Source organism: Melitaea cinxia, chromosome 6 (genome assembly GCF_905220565.1).
Source record: "Melitaea cinxia chromosome 6, ilMelCinx1.1, whole genome shotgun sequence".
Classification (NCBI taxonomy): Eukaryota; Metazoa; Arthropoda; class Insecta; order Lepidoptera; family Nymphalidae; genus Melitaea; species Melitaea cinxia.
The window spans coordinates 3,334,315-3,353,007 of record NC_059399.1 but is presented as its reverse complement, the minus strand read 5'-3'; the positions used below and the strand labels follow the sequence as shown (position 1 = coordinate 3,353,007).

General features: G+C 31.6%; 1 protein-coding gene across 1 annotated transcript in view; it reads left to right on the top strand.

Annotated features, from left to right (window-relative positions):
- The window catches only part of LOC123654485 (putative uncharacterized protein DDB_G0286901), a 130,064-nt gene that overhangs the window by 93,476 nt on the left and 17,895 nt on the right, over window positions 1-18,693 (top strand). Inside the window, exons 4-5 of the mRNA XM_045590385.1 lie at window positions 7,181-7,341; window positions 12,082-12,272. Coding sequence (XP_045446341.1) covers window positions 7,181-7,341; window positions 12,082-12,272 — 352 coding nt within the window. The remainder of the gene's footprint in view (window positions 1-7,180; window positions 7,342-12,081; window positions 12,273-18,693) is intronic.

Here is an 18,693-nt window from a genome sequence, read left to right as displayed (position 1 = left end):
GCACATTAAGGGCACTCATTTAAAATTCAGTTATAACAGGATTTTTGCATTCCAATTCGATGAACAACCTAATACCGGAATAACTCTTGGCCATGAAATGTGAAAAATAAAAATAACAATCCGGTTTCGAGTGTGCCAACCTGACTCTCCGCATACTTTGTATGATGGTACAAGTTAAATAATATGCATATAAATCTACTAATAATGTAAAATCTTAAAAAAATAGTGTTAATTTTGTTTTTACTTCATAAAAAAACCAAACGAGTGTACTGGAAAATGTGGCCGTAGGTAGAATTGCGAAAAAGTGGATTTGAATATTTTTTAAAGTTACCTCCATACTCATAGTAGAAAATCTCTTTTTTTTTTCTTCTATTTAAACGTCATTCGGGCAGCAGCGTCTTCGGTGCGACAAAGCTAGCCCTGCGGTCACCAACCCGCCTGCCCAGCGTGGTGACTATGGGCAAAAAACATGATTTCACGCTATTTTTGGCGTAAACTCGTGGAGGCCTATGACCAGCCGTGGACTGTATAGACTGTTATGATGATGATAATGATGAAACTTAGCTCTTTTGTCTTAAAAAGTTCTATTTGTATATTTCACTACACGAAAAATATGTCCTTTTGGCAGTTTTTAGTATCCAAGGATCTTGAGATCAATATAAAAACCGTTTGATTCAGATATCTCGTCACTTAGACCACTCTACTTTAATCTTACACTTTTTCACGAAGCATCCCTAAATAACGACGAAGTGAGGTCAGCTTTCGTGTTCACCGTGTTTTATTATCAGACTCTTTTATAAACTTAAAATGCATTTGGAATATTTTAACAACAAACAACTTCTTCGCTTTCGTTCTTAGAACAAAATTATTAGCGATTTTATTAATGGAGTTAAAATCAGTCGAACGTTTTGCAAACGACGTTTCTTTTTTAACTATCTAAATAAAATTTAAATATTTTCGATTTTGTTTAGTATTTTTATTAGAAATCGTTGGCACGACACATCAATTGATAAATATATCCATAGTAATATTGATATATTTTTATCAAAGAAAATAAAATCTCTTTAGAATTATAAAATAAAATAAAAAATATGCAAATCACAACACGCATAACTAGTAAGTAATTTTATGATATTTTAGTTTATATGATTGTAACAAGCACACCTATATAATAGTTAGTTTAATATGGAGAAAGTAACGAAATTGAGAGAAAAATTTGCATGTGCAGTTGTATCACTTTTCTTCTTTTATTTCACATTATCAATTTACAATAACAACATTTTATTTTTAAAATAATAAAAATTTTCGCCTTATTGTCATTAGCCTCAATTTAATTTCATAAATATCTGTGCCTACCATAAATCTTTGAAAGTCATGATTATAAAATACCCAAGTGCACAGTTCACCTGATGGTAAGCGATTTATGGTAGACACCTGCAACACGAGCGCCTACAATGTGTGTATGTTAAGTCATTAAAAATTAAACATCACTAAAATTATGATCTATGTGAAAACAGGGTGTTTAGTAAGTTTGTTGTTATTAATTCTGAGTTTTCGATATATATTTTTTTTATGTCACTAGCTCGGCAAACAAGCTTACGGCTCACCTGATGGTAAGCGATTACCGTAGCTTATAGACACCTGCAACACCAGAAGCATCGCAAGCGCGTTGCCGACCCAATCCCCAATCCACCCAGGAGCTCTGGTCACCTTAATCACCAACAGGAACACAATACTGCTTGAAAACAGTATTATTTTGCTGTGATCTTCTGTAAGGTCGAGGTACTACCCCAGTCGGGCTGAAAATATTTCTGTACTATTGCAAGCGCCAAGATACGAAAGTTTACTCTAAATTAGCTTTACTCTAAATTACCAACAAAAACAGTGGACACGTGACTGAAGTTTACTCCATAAGACACCTAAGAACAATTACTATAATATTTACTATTAGTACATATATTTTTATTTATCTCTATGAGATGTAAAATGTCACTTAAAGGGCGGTACTATTTCACGGGATTTAACTCCCTATATTTTTTTATACTAAGGCCTTATATCGTTACTTTAGAAGTAAAATCCAACAAACATGATGAATACTGTTTTACATATAAATGATAGAATAAATAAATAATTCATTTATCGATATTATTACAAATTTGTAATAGTGTTTCGCAAGCCAATACAATCGTCGTGACAATAGAATGTCGTTTGCCGTCCGCAGGTCTCACTCTAAATACCAAATGTGGGCAGGAATTTGAAGTGGATAATGCGACATTTAGATTATACGCCATCTTTTTATGTTATGAAATAGATTGTCATTACTGTATCTTGTTTCTTTATCAAGAAATCATTTATAATATATATTATGGTAAGATAATAAAATGACAACGTGTTTGCACAGCGGTCACAGCAATAGCTGTTCCGTTTGCAGTCGCGAGTTAAATCGCCACAGATTATAAATATTCATATAGGGTATATAGAGTATTGTGTGTGTTACCAGACCCCCGACACATGATTAACATTTTACTAGTTGTTGTTGAGTGTTTATTTTTATTATTAATCTGTTCTTAGACACAAAACAGTAGGTTTTTCGAGGCAATTAGTCAATGTCAATTTCTGTTTTTTTTATTATCTATTTCACACATTCATCACTCATCATCATCACTTCAGCCTATCGCAGTCCCCTGCTGAATATGGGCCTCGACAAGTTCGCGCCAAAAATAGCCTGAACTCATGTTTGTTGCACATAGTCACCACGCTAGGCAGGCGGGTTAGTGACCACAGACAGGGCTTTGTCGTACCGAAGACGGGACGAGAGGGGGTGGCTACATACTTAACTACCGTGACCACACAGTATAATTATTACTATTTCTATATGATATATGAATATTATGGCGTAATTTAAAAGTTGTAAATAAACTGTAGCTAAAATAACAGGTTCGCGAGGGCAGACTAAATCACAACCAGCTTGTAACTAACTAAAGCAAATAATTTAGGTGTCGTATATCGAACAGATTAATGCAATATATACATATATCTATCTACGCACCTTTCTCTGGAATTCGCTATGTTCTTATCGTGAGAATTGATTGTAACCTTTCGATTTATCTGAACTAATTACGTTAATTAATTCGCGTGTATTCGACAGATAAAATCAATTGGAAAATAATTATAACGCAGAGAAACGTTTTGTTTTACTTACTGAAAATATAGATACAATAATTATATAAAGTCTTTCTTACTTTATTACTATATTAAAAAACCAATGTATAACTTTAAATGTATAAAACATATATGAAATTATTTATTATTATTTTATCGATACAGCCTGTAATATCCCACTGCTGGGTATACCTATTTTTTCATATAGGAGAAGGATCCTAGCTTAATCCAACGTCCATACTTCATGCATCACTACACCACAGCGGTTGCTGATATTCCTTTTCGGCTTAGATGTCAGTCCTTGTGGGTCTCCCCACCGTGCCTCGGAAAGCACGTTAAGCTGTCGGTCCCGGTTATTATCATAAATACCTGATAGTGATCGTTACTCATACTCATATCCTACGTGTGTAGGATTAAGCCCGAATCCTTCTCCTACGTGGAAATAGAGGCCTATAACCAGAAGTGGGATGTTACAAGCTGTCTATGAAAAACAGGTACATAATAATATATTAAGCAATTTTATAGTTCTAGATTCCATCTCTGTTTTGGTTTTGTTATCTTAATTATTATTCCTTGTGATGCTGTTTTTTAGCAACTTAAATGTCACCCAAACAAGGTTGGCGAAATCTAATGAACATAAAAGCAAATAGCCATAAAAGGATCTACTATGTCTATTAAAAGGAATGTCTCGATATGTTACTGTAATTCCACGTTTAATGTAGGTCGCCATACGGTCGGTTATGGTATAATAAGTTGTCTTTTTTTTCTTGCTCTAGTAACTGGTATTATATATTCATGTATGAATAATTATAGCCTTAAAAATGATGTCGCTCAAATGGTTACAAATTAAATCAATTTTCGACCAAGTTGTTGTAAACCTTTCTCTCTCTCTTGTCGGTCCCTCATGTCTGAGGATCGTGGTCAGCATCAGGGTTGCATCTGGAGCGGATGATGTGCCTCCACCGGTCTCTGTCCATGGCGTCTCTTACGACCGTGTATAACCTAGTGGCAGATGAGTTGTTCTTGTTAACCTTTATACTTAAATTATTACAGTTTTGTAAATTTTATGTATCATGTAAGTTTTTAGAATGCATTGTATATATCTCTACATAATTATGATGTGAATTTGTTGTGGCAAAGTAATAATTGGTTTGTGATAACTAAAATATGACACATATGTTTGAGATCAAATTTTATAATATATCAAGAAGTATCGAGAAATGTCTTGTTATCCTTTTTTTGATTTTGTTCCCATCCCGCTCGGTGCGTGTACCGTGCCATAAGGAACTTCGTTCCAATAATTTAAAGCAAGTAAATATGTACTCGCAGTTGTAAGGTATGACCCTACGGTTAGTTTTTGTTAAAGTTCCGTATATTTTTGTTCCATTTAAAATAGTATTATTACTTTTTGTAACCACTATTACGTTTGACATCTTAAGTTATGATTTAGTTTTATCCAGACGTCATCATGTCTTCTCACAATGATAAATTACAATTCAAAATAAACATTCATAATGCAATAAAAATAATAACTCGAACAGTAATCCTTCTGACAAATGTCGCAACACAACTTGCTACAGAGATCAATTTTAAGTGTATGCTAAAACATGCTGTCCTTAACACGAAATACTTTTATTATTTAAATAAAAAACCTAAATCAAATAATGGTTTCATCGTAAACGACGTGCTTGAAAATTGCAACCCATTAGAAGAAATAACCGCTTTGCATACAAGGCAGAGCATAATAGATTTAATATGTGTAGACTAGAAATACTGAAAATCGCATTTTGTTTTAAATTATCTCATGGACTTACAAGGAATATATTTCTCTATCTAAGAAATGTGTATACAGTGTTTCTGAAATACATATTCCTACCGGCAGTGCATCAACATGGCTGATTAAGATATACGCTTTTCCCTGTTAATAAATAAGCCTTTCCCATTTATGAAATCTGTCATACCGGTTAAAGTTAACTAAAGTCATTGGAGAAGTAAAAAATACGATGATTATCTTGATATTACTTAGAATACGAAAATTTTAAGTCCGAAGATTATGTAAAGGTCGCAGACTCTATCACTATTTTCAAACGGAGGTTTAAGCAATACATCCAAATGACGTAGTTTGGCTACGTTTTTATTTTTATAAATTGTCTTTTTTCCCTTTAACTTATCTCACGCGTTGGTTTCATGATTAACAAAATCACTGACCACGTCTGCCACCAACCAACTGGACTGTAACTTAATCTGTCACGTAAGTTTTGTTTTTTCTCATGCAAATTACTGAATATTTTAAATGAGTGAATCGAGATCTTTAATCTTAATAATAATAAAATCTATTTAGAGCATAATAAGTGCGGTAATTTTCTCTTACGAATTAAACCAAGTTACCCATATTAGCTTAAATGTGAATGATCACAATAAAACAAAACAATAGCCAAAATTATTACAATTTTCATGCGATATTTCATCTTTGAAAAACGCTTTCACAGCCATTACGGTTCTTGCACAATTCTTTAACCTAAACGCTTAATTAGACGCAAGAGATAATGAGAAAAATGAGCGAACTTGTCTTAATTAGGTACGAAAAGTAATTTTAAAAACTTTGTATTATTATACAAACGTTTTTGTTTCTGATTTTTTTTATAATACGTTTAATGAACTGTTTTTCATTGTAAAATGATTTTGAACATATATCAAACATAAATTCATCGAATAACTAGTTATTTGGTATTGGTACCTCTCATTAGTTGGTATTGGTATCGACACGCATATTAAAAAGCTAATTTTTTCTTTTTTCTTCGAGGGTAAATGCTTTTACGTACCCTGTTAACGAGGCCGCCGGAAGTGTAGGACTCCTGGCCAAAACAGACTACCCACTAAAATCCAGCGGCGCCCTCATCGCCATAGCGGGGCGCCACGGGATCACTTTCGCATGCTACCGCGACGCCCCGACGTTTGGCCTGCCATGTGAAAGACAAAATCTAACTGAATCCAATGCATTTTTGTTGACCTATTAGGTGTAACCAATTACAAAAGTACGTAGTAGTAAGTAGTTTTGCAATGGATAGACAAACAAACAATGTAATGTACCTTCCTACATAGCTATAGATATAATTATATTGATAAATGAGAATTAATAAACATACCTACACGTTAACGAAAACAAAATTATACCGGTTTTTGGAATTACAATAATGCCTATACTACAAATTATTGGATATGTCTAAAGTTTTAAATACAATCGATTATATACTCGGAAGCTTAAAGATTGCGTAAGATTATCTAAAGTGTCAGTTTGTGTGTGTCAGTTTGTTTTGTCATTAGACGGTATTAACTCCTTTCAAGGTCGACTCATCTATCTCATTTGACATAAGAATATTTCCTTATGTCAAATGAGATTAGATTAATTTAGTATATCTTTATGTCAAATGAAATACCTATAAGTAGATATGAAGATGATACCTAGCATATTTATCTTCAAATGTTTTCTCAAAATTTAGCTTTTTATGACATCAAATATTTTTTAATTGTTTTGTTGTAAAACATATTGATAATTTGATGATTGCATAGATTGTATATCTAATTTGTCACTCTTTAGTTTTTTTAACCTTGTAATTTGTTGGAGGTTTATTTAATGAAGGTTATTTGTGATTTAGTCAATGTTAAATAGCTTCATTAAAGTCTGATATGAAAGATGATGTCTAAAATATGACAATAATGAATTGTAGTATAAACATTTTTTTTATTTTCTTTTTTTTCAATAGTGAAAACGAAAGAAAAACCCAATAATGTGTTTAAAAAGAAAGTCCAGTTACAACTAGAGATTGTATTAAATATATTTTTTAACATAATAATAACACGATTTGTTAGTTATTTATTGTCTTTTGTTGCATATCTAGGAAAAAAATATATTTATATATGCTTCTCGACGCTGGATTGTGAAAATCTAATGTCAAAATGCGTACAGATTTTGATTAATTTGTAATTTAATTTAATTTGAAACTACCATTTTTTGCAGGGGCAATCAGCAACATTAGAAAGTATAAGAACATCGTTGTCAGCAAAGTTTCCGTCGATGCAGACTCCATCGCAAGAGGTGGTGTACGACACGCTGGCCCAGCTGATGCAGGAAAGAAAGATATACCAAACTTCGCGAGGGTTCTTCATAGTTACACCAGAGTAAGTTTTTTGAGGTACCTGTGAGTGAATTTTCATACACTTTAAAATGAATAAAATTGAGGTGCCTATTTTATTATATCAAATGTGTACACGTTATGTACATATATAAAATCAATTTTTGAAAATGATTTAACTGATAGTAGAACGCTGTGTTATCACTAAGTAACATAGATAATATTTTAACATGAGAAAACGGAATGGCCAAAATCGTGTAATCCACGCGGCCGAAGATGCGAGAAGGATACATATATACCTTAAGCTATGGTCTTAGCTATCTCTCTCTCTTTCTCTTTCTTATGTTTTAACAGTTTAACCAGTAAACCAAGAACCAGTTAAATATAAGTAAATTAAAATCTATAAAAACTAAACTTTAAAATTACTGTAGAAAAAGCAAAAATCCGGATTCAAACATCAAATAAGACCTTTATGAAACCGTTCATGAATCTCTGGCCAAAATTAAGGCCTACGAGTACATATTTGTACATATTTCGCAATTTTTTTTTATCAATAGCCTTTAAATCAGCTAAGTTACCCGAATTTCAAAATGTGATCAAAAATGCAACATCACGAAGGTTCAATGGTACGAAACTTTGATAATATCGAATTCGAATCATGTTTAACTTAACAAATAAACCGAACTCCTTCTAAGAAAACGAAGATATAAAAAAACGCCTCATATATATGTATGTCACACACGTCTTTATTTATTTGAGTGAATAATTCTTAAATGTTGAATATAAAATATAATCTCGATACGATTATAAAAATACTCGCAGTTGAATAATTATAAAAAACTTAATATTTTTTGTTCGTATTTTTTAAAAAGATTCTTTATGAAATGTAGACAATCTGAACAAATAATAATTTTGTTAATTTTTTATCGTTTAAGGTTACAAAATTTGTATTTCCATTGTTGTAGTTTTAAAATGAGAAAGATAGAAATAAATTCTACTCAGTAAACAAAATCTGTAAACATCATAAACAAACGTTCTTCACGCCAAATTGAATAAATATGTAATCCATGAACTGAATTTGAAATCGATTTTTTCCCAAACTAAGAAGATATTTTTTCCAAATAGAAAATTAATGTTTAGTAAGCTGATGATTCACCATACCGTTTTAGGATTTCGACCGTATTTGCGCAAAATCGAACACGCCTCGCGTATGAATGAGTTGAGAATTGGCGCCGAACATAGCTACATCCAAAATGACTGAATTATATTTTATCTGTAATTCAATTATAAAATATTTAATCTGTAAAATATTTTCTTTGAAGTTCATATTCATTTTTTTTTTAAGAGCCATTTCACAATTTTACGCTCTGCAAGTTTAGGTAAATTTGGTCGCATCGCGCGAGTCGTACGAGCCGCGCGATCTTTGTGCTAGTACGTATAGTGTGACAACCAAAAGACCATCGTGATCATTTTCTGATGTATAATAAAAATTATAACTATGGTATAAAATGTTTTTTACATAATTAATTTGTTAAAAATTTCAAGTATGTTATATAACAACAGTCAATAAATTTAAAATAAAATTAAAAAAATCAATTTTATGAAACAATTTTTTTAAATTGATTTAGTTTTTTCAGTTTACGAATGAATCTAATATTTACGATATGAATAAAAAAGCATTTAATGACATCGACACCGACAAACATATTAATTAACAAATAACAAGACAAACAGATTGAAATGCCTATTTGTATTGATAGTGTGAGAAAAGAAAATTAAATTATACATTTGTTTACAGAAATTATCATTATATTATTTTACAGTCATTTTCGTAATATGTTTATTTTATTTATATTTTATTATGAAAGTATCAAATGCGTTTTATCCGCTATAACAACAGGCGCTTGGCGCGTGTGAGCGAAAGAGACGGCTGCGCAGAATTTGGCGTGGACCTTACCTCTAAGAGCGCTAGCGCTCGACTGATTTACCGGGCTTGATGCGTGGCAATATATACTATCTTTTTATTATTTAATATAAAATGTATTAAAAATAATTACATCTTTTAATTATTTTTTTTTTGTATTCCTTAATGATGTAAGTTTACTTTGATGAAGATAGCTCGTTAAAATTTCTTAGTTTTCTAAGAGAAATATCGCTTTTAAAATTGTACTTATTTGGAAAATATTCGTAACTTTAAATTTTTTTTATCGTTTAATAGAGATACAAATGGAATAAAAATCTATGATAGTGGACAACAAAATTATATTCCACATATTATGATATTTTTTTAAAATGGTTTCAACGTAGAGGTTATTGAAAAGTAGGACTTCAAAGTATACATTGCGACCGTTTACCCAGGGAGGAGGCTGATGAAAAGGTTAATAATTTTATACACATAATATAAATCAAAATTCTGATCTGACTATGGACTACAACAAAGGTTGCTCTATTATATTTCAAGAATATAAATTACATTATTGCATCCAACACTGAGATTAACGACGTCAAAATATTACAATTTCGCGGATTGTTACCGATTTTTGTGAAATGGCTCTTAATAAAATACAAAAAATATTTGAGAGCTAATAACAAGCTAAACTTGTTACGAAATCGTGTATTTTCTGTTGCTTTTAACTTTGATTCGTTATTTGAAAACGATGTTTTCATGTCTCATTTACACTTTGAATACTCGTTGCTTAGCTATTAAACGGTACAAAATCAAGATCCGAATATGATAATCGTCAACATCAGTGTTAACACGATAGAACTGTACAGTAATTGGCGCGTGGGCGTATGCAAATGGATTCCGATACACGATTTGACTGTTTAATTGTTTATAAGGTAATTATTCAACACTTTCACGAGTTAACGATTGATGTTTAACTATTATCTCTCCATTATATTTAACACGGTTCATTTCCGTGTAATTTATATATTTATCAAAATGTAACGAGATCGATTACCTAAACACTTTTGTTATGTCACAAAACAATTGACGGACAGCTACTTCCGCGTGAAAAAAAATGGTTGATCTATGTTATGTTAAAATATATTAAATGTTTTAACATTTCGTAAAGATCAGTTTTAAATATTAATCAAAGATTGAGAGAGTGACGACACAGTCAATGAAACGATACAAGAAATTGTTTAAAACAAAATCAATCTATTTTAATATAAATATCGTAATATCCTATATTGTAAATATTTCTTAAACCTACTCAAAAACTTCAGATCGAATTACATCAACCTACAATTAGCCCATAATAATGTTGAACTAAACGAAGTATGACATGTGAAATAAGTTATAAATAACGCAGAGAGTAAGGTCAAAACAATTTATAATAATAGACAATCAATATTATTACGATAGTTCGGATTCATTTATTATGTTTGTGCAGATGCAGAGATAGCAGAACTTGTAAAGATTGGTAAACGTTTATTTATTTTGTAAGACCAGATGTATGTTTAAAAAGTAGTTTCGTAACAATTGTAAAATGATAAATGGATATCAACTTTTTGCTTTAATTGAACGAGTTCTATTTGGAATTGTCTTTGTAGTTTCATCGTTCAAAATTAGGATATTTGTCAATTGTAGACTTTAATGGCTACTGCACAGGAATATCCAAAAACTTTCTCTAGTAAAAATAATATATTACGCAATGGAAAAATAATATAGTTCCTAATTAGTACGGTCAAAGCCCTTTAAATTTTTTTATGTTAGTGCTGTAGGTACGATGTTTTTGACTTACACAGTTGTTAGAACGTCAGAACGGTGTGGTGGTAGGTTCTACGTAGTATTGTTTTACATGTTAGTACAGTAAAAATAAAAAAAAACTAAAGGGTACTATCATGAAGTAAATGTTGATTTTTCCTTTTAAATATTGCAATGAACGTAATATGTCTTAATTATGATAAATTAATTTCAATTTAAGTAACGAATAAGTAAGGAATTAGTATTTTGTTCACTGGACCGACATACATATAATATAATTATATTGAATGATTGTTTTTATTGTGTAAATTAATCACCTTGTTTTGATTTTAAAATATTGAATTATTCATATGCAATTTTATTAGAGTTTCAAACTATTTATCTATGTTTGTAATATAATCTATGTTTGTCTGTATGTCCTACATAGAATAGTAAACTATGCATTTGATCATGTCATGATCTCGTGCAATGTGTTGTGAGCATGACCCCGCAAAGGTTTCTGAGTTGGTACGACCAAAAAAAAAAAAAAAGCGTAGCAACGCGCGGAGGGTAGGTACAGCTAGTATTTTATAATTTATGCTGCACGCTTAGAGAAGCGTTTAAAGATTTTATTTTCAAAGTACGAGTATAAACACTTGCGATTGATGATTGAGGTTTTTTTTAATTTAAAGTGACAGACGACGGTCATTGACAAAAACAATTGACAAAAACAGCATTGGATCAACTACGTGATGCGAAAATCCGGTTAGAACTGAGAGTATAACGATTAAATGAAAGACTTATTAGTTAGGAATAGATACTAAAGTCGTCTATCAAGAAAACAGTAAAGGTCATAAGCATAGCGTGAACTTGACGCACAAAACACTAATAAAAAATTGTACGATACTTTTTATTCTAAATTTTTATTTTTTTAAAAAAAGTTATGAAAACCGGCCAAGTGTGAGAGAGCATCGCGTAATAACAAAAATTGATTTAAGTTTATATTGGTAACTTAGAATAAATGATTGTCAAAATTACGCGGGACCTCTCGCACTTGGCCGGTTTTTATTCTCATTTTGATGTTTTTCCCCATAGACGACGCCGGTCGCGATCGCGCTCCTCTTCTCGACATCACTCAACAGAAGATGAATGCAGTTCTCCCCGCACCATCCTCATGTCAGACCAAGAAGCACTTCACCAGCTGTACGGAGAAATAACCACCGTACGAGATGGAGCAGTAACGCATCAGTGCGTACAGACAAACTTGGCTGATGTCATATGTGGAGGTAAGTACCAAAATCACTATGCACTTTTGACCAACTTCAAAAACAGAAGGAGGTTCTCAATTCGAATTTTTTTTTATGTCTGTTACCTCAGAACTTTTTAGTCGGTGGACCGATTTCGATGATTTTTTGACTATTTTTTTTTTTGTTTATTTACGTTGTATTACTTGTCTATGTAATTGAAGTCGGTTTTTTGCATTTTCGAGCAAATACATTCCAATACAATCCATTCAAAGAAGTAAAATTAGTTTTATAGTTGGTGCAAAACACAATGAACATCTTTTCTCTTATTTAAATACTTCATACTTTAATACTTCTACTTTCTGACTTTATAAATTATATAATATTCATATATAATATTCATATTTCATATTAATATCTGCCAAAAAACTTTTCTCGTAGACCTAATTCAGACGGAACCGCTTCGTAGGTAGGTCAAGAAACGAGAACTAAGTCCATGAAATTGGGCCTGGCAGATCCACAAATCCGCAAATCTTATAACTGCAAGGCACTGAAAGGCCGTCAGTGCTCTTGACGATAAGACCTAAAATCCTCTACACCTGCTGAAACAAAACAAATGTAGGACAGCCTGCAGTGCCCTGATTCACTGTCGCATTGCTTAGGACTTCCACGATTTCCATTTGAAATTATTATTCTAAAAATAATTTGAATTGATAGCTAAAGTTTCTTTTAGACGATAGAATTTTACAATCGTGTACAAATATTATAGGTGTCAAATTGCCGGATTTTTATTTCGCAATAATTTAAAAGTTTTAGAAGATCAAAAACAAAAAGCAAATTACATATTTTCGTAGCTGTTCAGTTTTGGGAATGAAATATTGTTATTAGTTTACTGTATAGGTATTGTAAGGTATTATGTAAGACCTTGATGATTTACATAGCATTTCAGAGTATATAGAAAGGTCACTGTAACATTAGCTGTATTAAATGATAACATTACTACTAAACAGTGCAGATACGCTTCAGATATCGTATTAGGAAAGTCCTCTTTGATGTAAGATGAGCTTGCTCAAGCCAATTTAGTCGTAACATCATTGAATTTGAAGATGATAATCGTATGTCCGTAATTCTCTAGTTTTGTAACTAGTTACCTATTAGGGAATGTGGATCAGTATTCATCCGTTAGTCCATCCTTTTACGGAGGACGGCACTGACATTGTATCTTTTAATGCTTATCAGTTAGTGAGATAAAATTAGATTGTGCAATTCCATTTCAGTTGACTTTTGTATTTTAAATAATTGGGCATACCGTTATGGAATGGTTCTATATTTGTTTAAGCGTTAAAATAATTGTTCAGGTATCAGATTTTATGTACAATTGTTTGTCTAACTATTGTAGTATTGACGTTAGATCGCAAAATTTCACGAATCTATTTTTTTTTATGGCACAACAGTTACCAAGACATCATAACTGACAAAAAAATTGCCATCATTCTTTTTAAATTAATGTTAAAATAAGATTTTCGCCGTAATAAGTTTTTATGTTCAGTTAATCTTTCGTTTAGGACATTTTATCTATCAAATGGTATAATTATGAAACCCTATGTTTTTCTGCACACGTCTTACCCCATCTATCAACTGGGCGTTTGATTTGATAGTACATTAATCGTTTATAGCTCTTATTACAGTTGTTTAAAGGTGATAATTGCTCATACTGTCTATCCAGGCGTACAAGATTGATTAGAGTCGTTTCCTGTGCCATACGAACTGGCTTTCCACTGATCTCTTTACGAACATACTGGTTTTACACTACAATTTTATTTTGCACTTGTTTAGATCCTTATTAGAAGGAGATATGGTCGTATTTCGTTCGACTAAAGTTATTAGTGAGTCCTTGTGCTATACGTGTGTGGCCTTGGTAGGCTCAACTAGCCATTAGTATCTCCGAGTAAATACAACCAACCATTAAAATATAGAGAACGTATGTTTTTGAAATTAAACAATAAGTTATGGAATACAGATAAGAATAAAGTTGATCATTAAAATAATAAACAGAAGTGTCATAACGATAAACTGCGTAATAAATGCTAACACACTAAATATATTTTTTATAAATGTTTTATATCACTATTGAATTTAAGTGAAAGAAATATCAAGTCTCTTATTATTATTATTCTTGGCTTTCAGTTGTGCCAGGGGGCACTGTCAATTTTGCCAATGTCACGTGGGATAGAAAAGACATGAAGGAAAATGATCAGTGTGGTTGAGATTGTAATTCATTGGCCTTAATCCGTCGAATCTGTTGATTTAGACAATGTCAGAAAGACAGTGTGTTGCCTAGGACACTCTTCAGGAAAAAGCAGAATTGGGTTGAGATTGTAAGCTACGTTGATTATTGCAGACAGAAAAATATTAGTCAGGCTTTTGTTGTTAAACCACAACAAGTCTCTTCTTACTTCTCTTGTAAATAATCGAAAATATGAAACCAAATTAACCATATTTCTATAATCAAAATGAAAATTTCGAAATATCTGTGAAAGTAACTTTATACCTAATATAAATAAACCTCTTCAAAATAAAATTCTTACTTCAAAACCATTATAGCGGCCGCGTGAGTATGTCACAAGGCAACCGCTACTGCTATTCAACGTGCTTTAGAAGATGGCCATCGAGGTTTATGCCTATCAATCATTTCCGGTCAACAATCAAAGTTAATCGGACAATCTAACGGAGTAAATAATCGGATTTATTTTATTGCGATAGTTCCGTTGTATACATATTTCACAATTTACCGCTAAGTTTCCTAAACAAATTGGCGGAGTCACGAACTCGTGTGACGGCCGCGACCTTTGAGGTTCTGATACGGATATAGAACAATGTCACTAAGCAAATATATAGCCCATTAATGAACTAAAATGGTTAAATTGTTTATAGTATTTAACTAAAGACAGTGTAAAGGGCATTTGATTTGTACTAAATAGCTTGTATTTGGTCATTTATCTAGGTACCTAATGACTAAGTTTGTAAAAGCGGTTCTCTTTTGTTTTACTGTCATCGAACACCAAGCACGAAAATGGTACCTACATTGCATTGCCATATCACTTCAATCAATTTCCTTGAAAGGAGGTGAAGCTTTCCCCAGCTGTGGCGTATTTTAATCATTTTATAAGTTTGCACAATTCTGGTTATCTTTCGGCCTGGTAGTTCCTCTGCGGATAAAATTATTTATCTAGATCGGAAAATTTATTCTTACAAAGTTTAGTAGAAACTTGTAATATCGATCAAGGAGATAAATAACATTTAATTTTTTATCAACAGAATTGATAATCACAATCTCATCACTACCTTGAAATTAATTTGCAGTATCATAATAGTTTTTCCTTTAGATTGAATATCACGAGCAGGAAAATCACCTTCAAATGATCACATCTAATGACATGTCATTACTGTCAAATTAAAAATGACAGTGACAGCTATGGAAAGTGAAGCGCCTTTCCTGACATTACTTTCCATGTACACGAGAAAACTCGCACGCGGCTACTCGTGGGACTATACCTAATAAGTACATTATATACTTTGACTTTTTTGAACACATAGGACATTGAATTTAGAACTTTTTTGTACATTATTTTTTATATGCTCTTGGACCTTAAATTTAATGTAAAAAAAATTGTTGAAAAGCTGATGGTGAAATGAAGTAGTTCTAATTAAAATGGTATTTTTTATTATCATTCTTTGTAATTCATAATGATATCGAAAAGACAATTAAATACTAAAACTAGCTCTGAAATAAAAATGAATATGAACTAAGCATTAAAAAAAATTAAAATGACCTGTATATGTCAATCAACAAACTATACCAAATTAATTTTGTATGCAAGATCAGATCACGCTTGACGAGTTTTTTTTTTTTTTAAATCAAAAACAGGATCATCTATTCAATTATCAACAAACCACTTTCAAAATTCAATCAACTCTATTAAATTAACTCGGAAAAAAGGAAACAATTGGCTATGTGTCGAGATAACAAATAATAGCAACTGATATGTAGGTCGTAGAACGTAGTCTAAGCACTAGAAAGCAGGTGCTACTGTATATTTAATTTTGTTGTCAAGCTTTCACACAACCCGGATAATTGTTAGAAAAACGTATGTTCATTAACAATTGTATTTAGTTAATTTAAATGGTATCGATTTCACTGTCATATATACGTATTCTTACGACCGGACCTGTATCTGTTACTCTTCTTATTTATGTACTATATATTTGACCAGTCTGTAAACTTGTCACTGTTGTACCTATTACATACATATGAGGGACTTTATTATTACATGACGGATAATTTACCTTTCATCAGTAACGATCGCTTTTAGGTGTCTATAATAATCGGAACCAATAGCTTTTGATGCCTTCCAAAGTACTAGCTTCAAGCACTTGCTTTCAAACTTCTTTAAAACCCAAACGATCACATACCCAGAGCAGAAACAAATATTCGCAAATCAGATCTGCAGCCGCTACTGTTAAGGCAATTAAGAATTATTCCCGAGGTTTCCACCAAAAATATTAATGGAAGAAAAAACAGCTTGAAGAACATGAATTTTTAAACAAATAATATGGAAAATTCGTTTTGGACCTTTCATTTAAGATACTAGTGTTCTTTTTAACCGACTTAAAAAAGGAGGAGGTTAATCAATTCGACCGTATCGAAATCGAGGGGAACACTCGAAAATCGTAGTGACGACTAGTGCGTTAGTTAATTTTTTTCGTCAACTTACGTTGTATTACTTGTCTATGTAATTGAAGTCGGTTAAGAAGCTTACTTTCCTAGAAAATATCTTTGTCTTGTGGTATTTTTATGGACCATAAACTCATAACTACCTGTTTACCTGTTTTACCTTGCCATTAATATTTGTGGTTAACTTCGACTTTTCTTTGTTTTTAAGATCTTGTAAAACACAATTTTTCCGAAACCCTATTGAAAAATTTAGACTATAATAAATACGATATACAAGAAATATATTTACAATGACCTATTATTTTATTTCAAACTACCGTTCATTAATTAAGAGGACTTCCTTTGATAGTTTTAGGTATCTAAAGTTGAAAGCATAAAAAAGAGCATAGAGTATAAAAATTGGGTAACCTGTATCAGGTGTTTGGAAACACGAATGCTTACGCCCAGACTGGTAAGGATAAAAAGAATATTCGGATGAGCAGAAGCATGAGTGAGAGTCGAAGTTTAGACCAGGTTTTAATGTTGTGATTGTTTGTATAAGTATTTTAATAACCTTAAATGGCCATAAGTCCATTAAGTCAACTAAATATCTCATCATCATCACATCATTTATTACAACAAATAAAAACTAGCAACTTAACATTTTAAAATGTCAAGAAATTGAGAAATACTGGCATAAAATATAACATTAAATTTTAGTAGCACTTTCGAAGCTAAGTTAACAATGTTGAATCGTAATTTGCCAATAATTTATGTTAAGTAACGCTTAATCTTAAAGTAATGAGAGAATATTTACTTTGTACAACAAATCAACTATAATATTTCAACCTCAAGAATGCTGTTGTACGAACATTAACATTATTTCACTCTGTATTATGAATGCAGCGTAAAAATTCTACTGAAATAAAATTAAAGCGTAGTTTGGGCCAATAACTGCCAAATTTTAAATTTCTCAGAACTGTAATAAAAAAACAAAATTAATTTTGCTAAATCAGATTTGAATCTAATGAAATTTTTAAATAAAATATTTACATTATTCTTTCTTCATTCGAATCACGAGTATACCGAAGTTAAGAGTGATCAAGTATCGATAGAGTGTTTGCGCCAGACCAAATTAGACGTAAAGTATTGACTTACTTTAAACTTAAATAATATACCTAATAAAAGCAATGAAAATCAGTTTTTTTATTGACATAAGCACACACAAATTAACACAACTTTAACAAGTTAAAGATGAATAAGTATTTTGGAAGATGTATACTAATATTATAAAGCTGAAGAGTTTGTTTGTTTGGTTTTTGAAACGCGCAAATCTCAGGATATAGGTACTTTTTCGAATTGAAAAATTATTTTTGTGTTGAATAGCCATTTACCGAGCAAGACAATAGGCTATATAAATTTTTATTCATTGTAACGTTTAAACGTTATTCTTTTCCTCAAATTAAATCGCGAGGCACAGCTAGTTTATCGATAAATAAATACACACGCTTGTATCTTTATCATAAATTGCAAGCAATTAATATTCTTAGGGTTTCACGTAAGTCTAGATTTTATCAAGTTAATCCAGACTAATGGTGCTCGGACTTGATACAAAACCGCATGCGAAGTTTGAACGCAAGGGTGGCACAAAAGGGATATCACGATTAAATACACTTGCGTGATTAGTGTGACGTGCAATGAGATGCATTAACTTATCCGTATTTTTATACTTATTTAGTTCTTGCATAT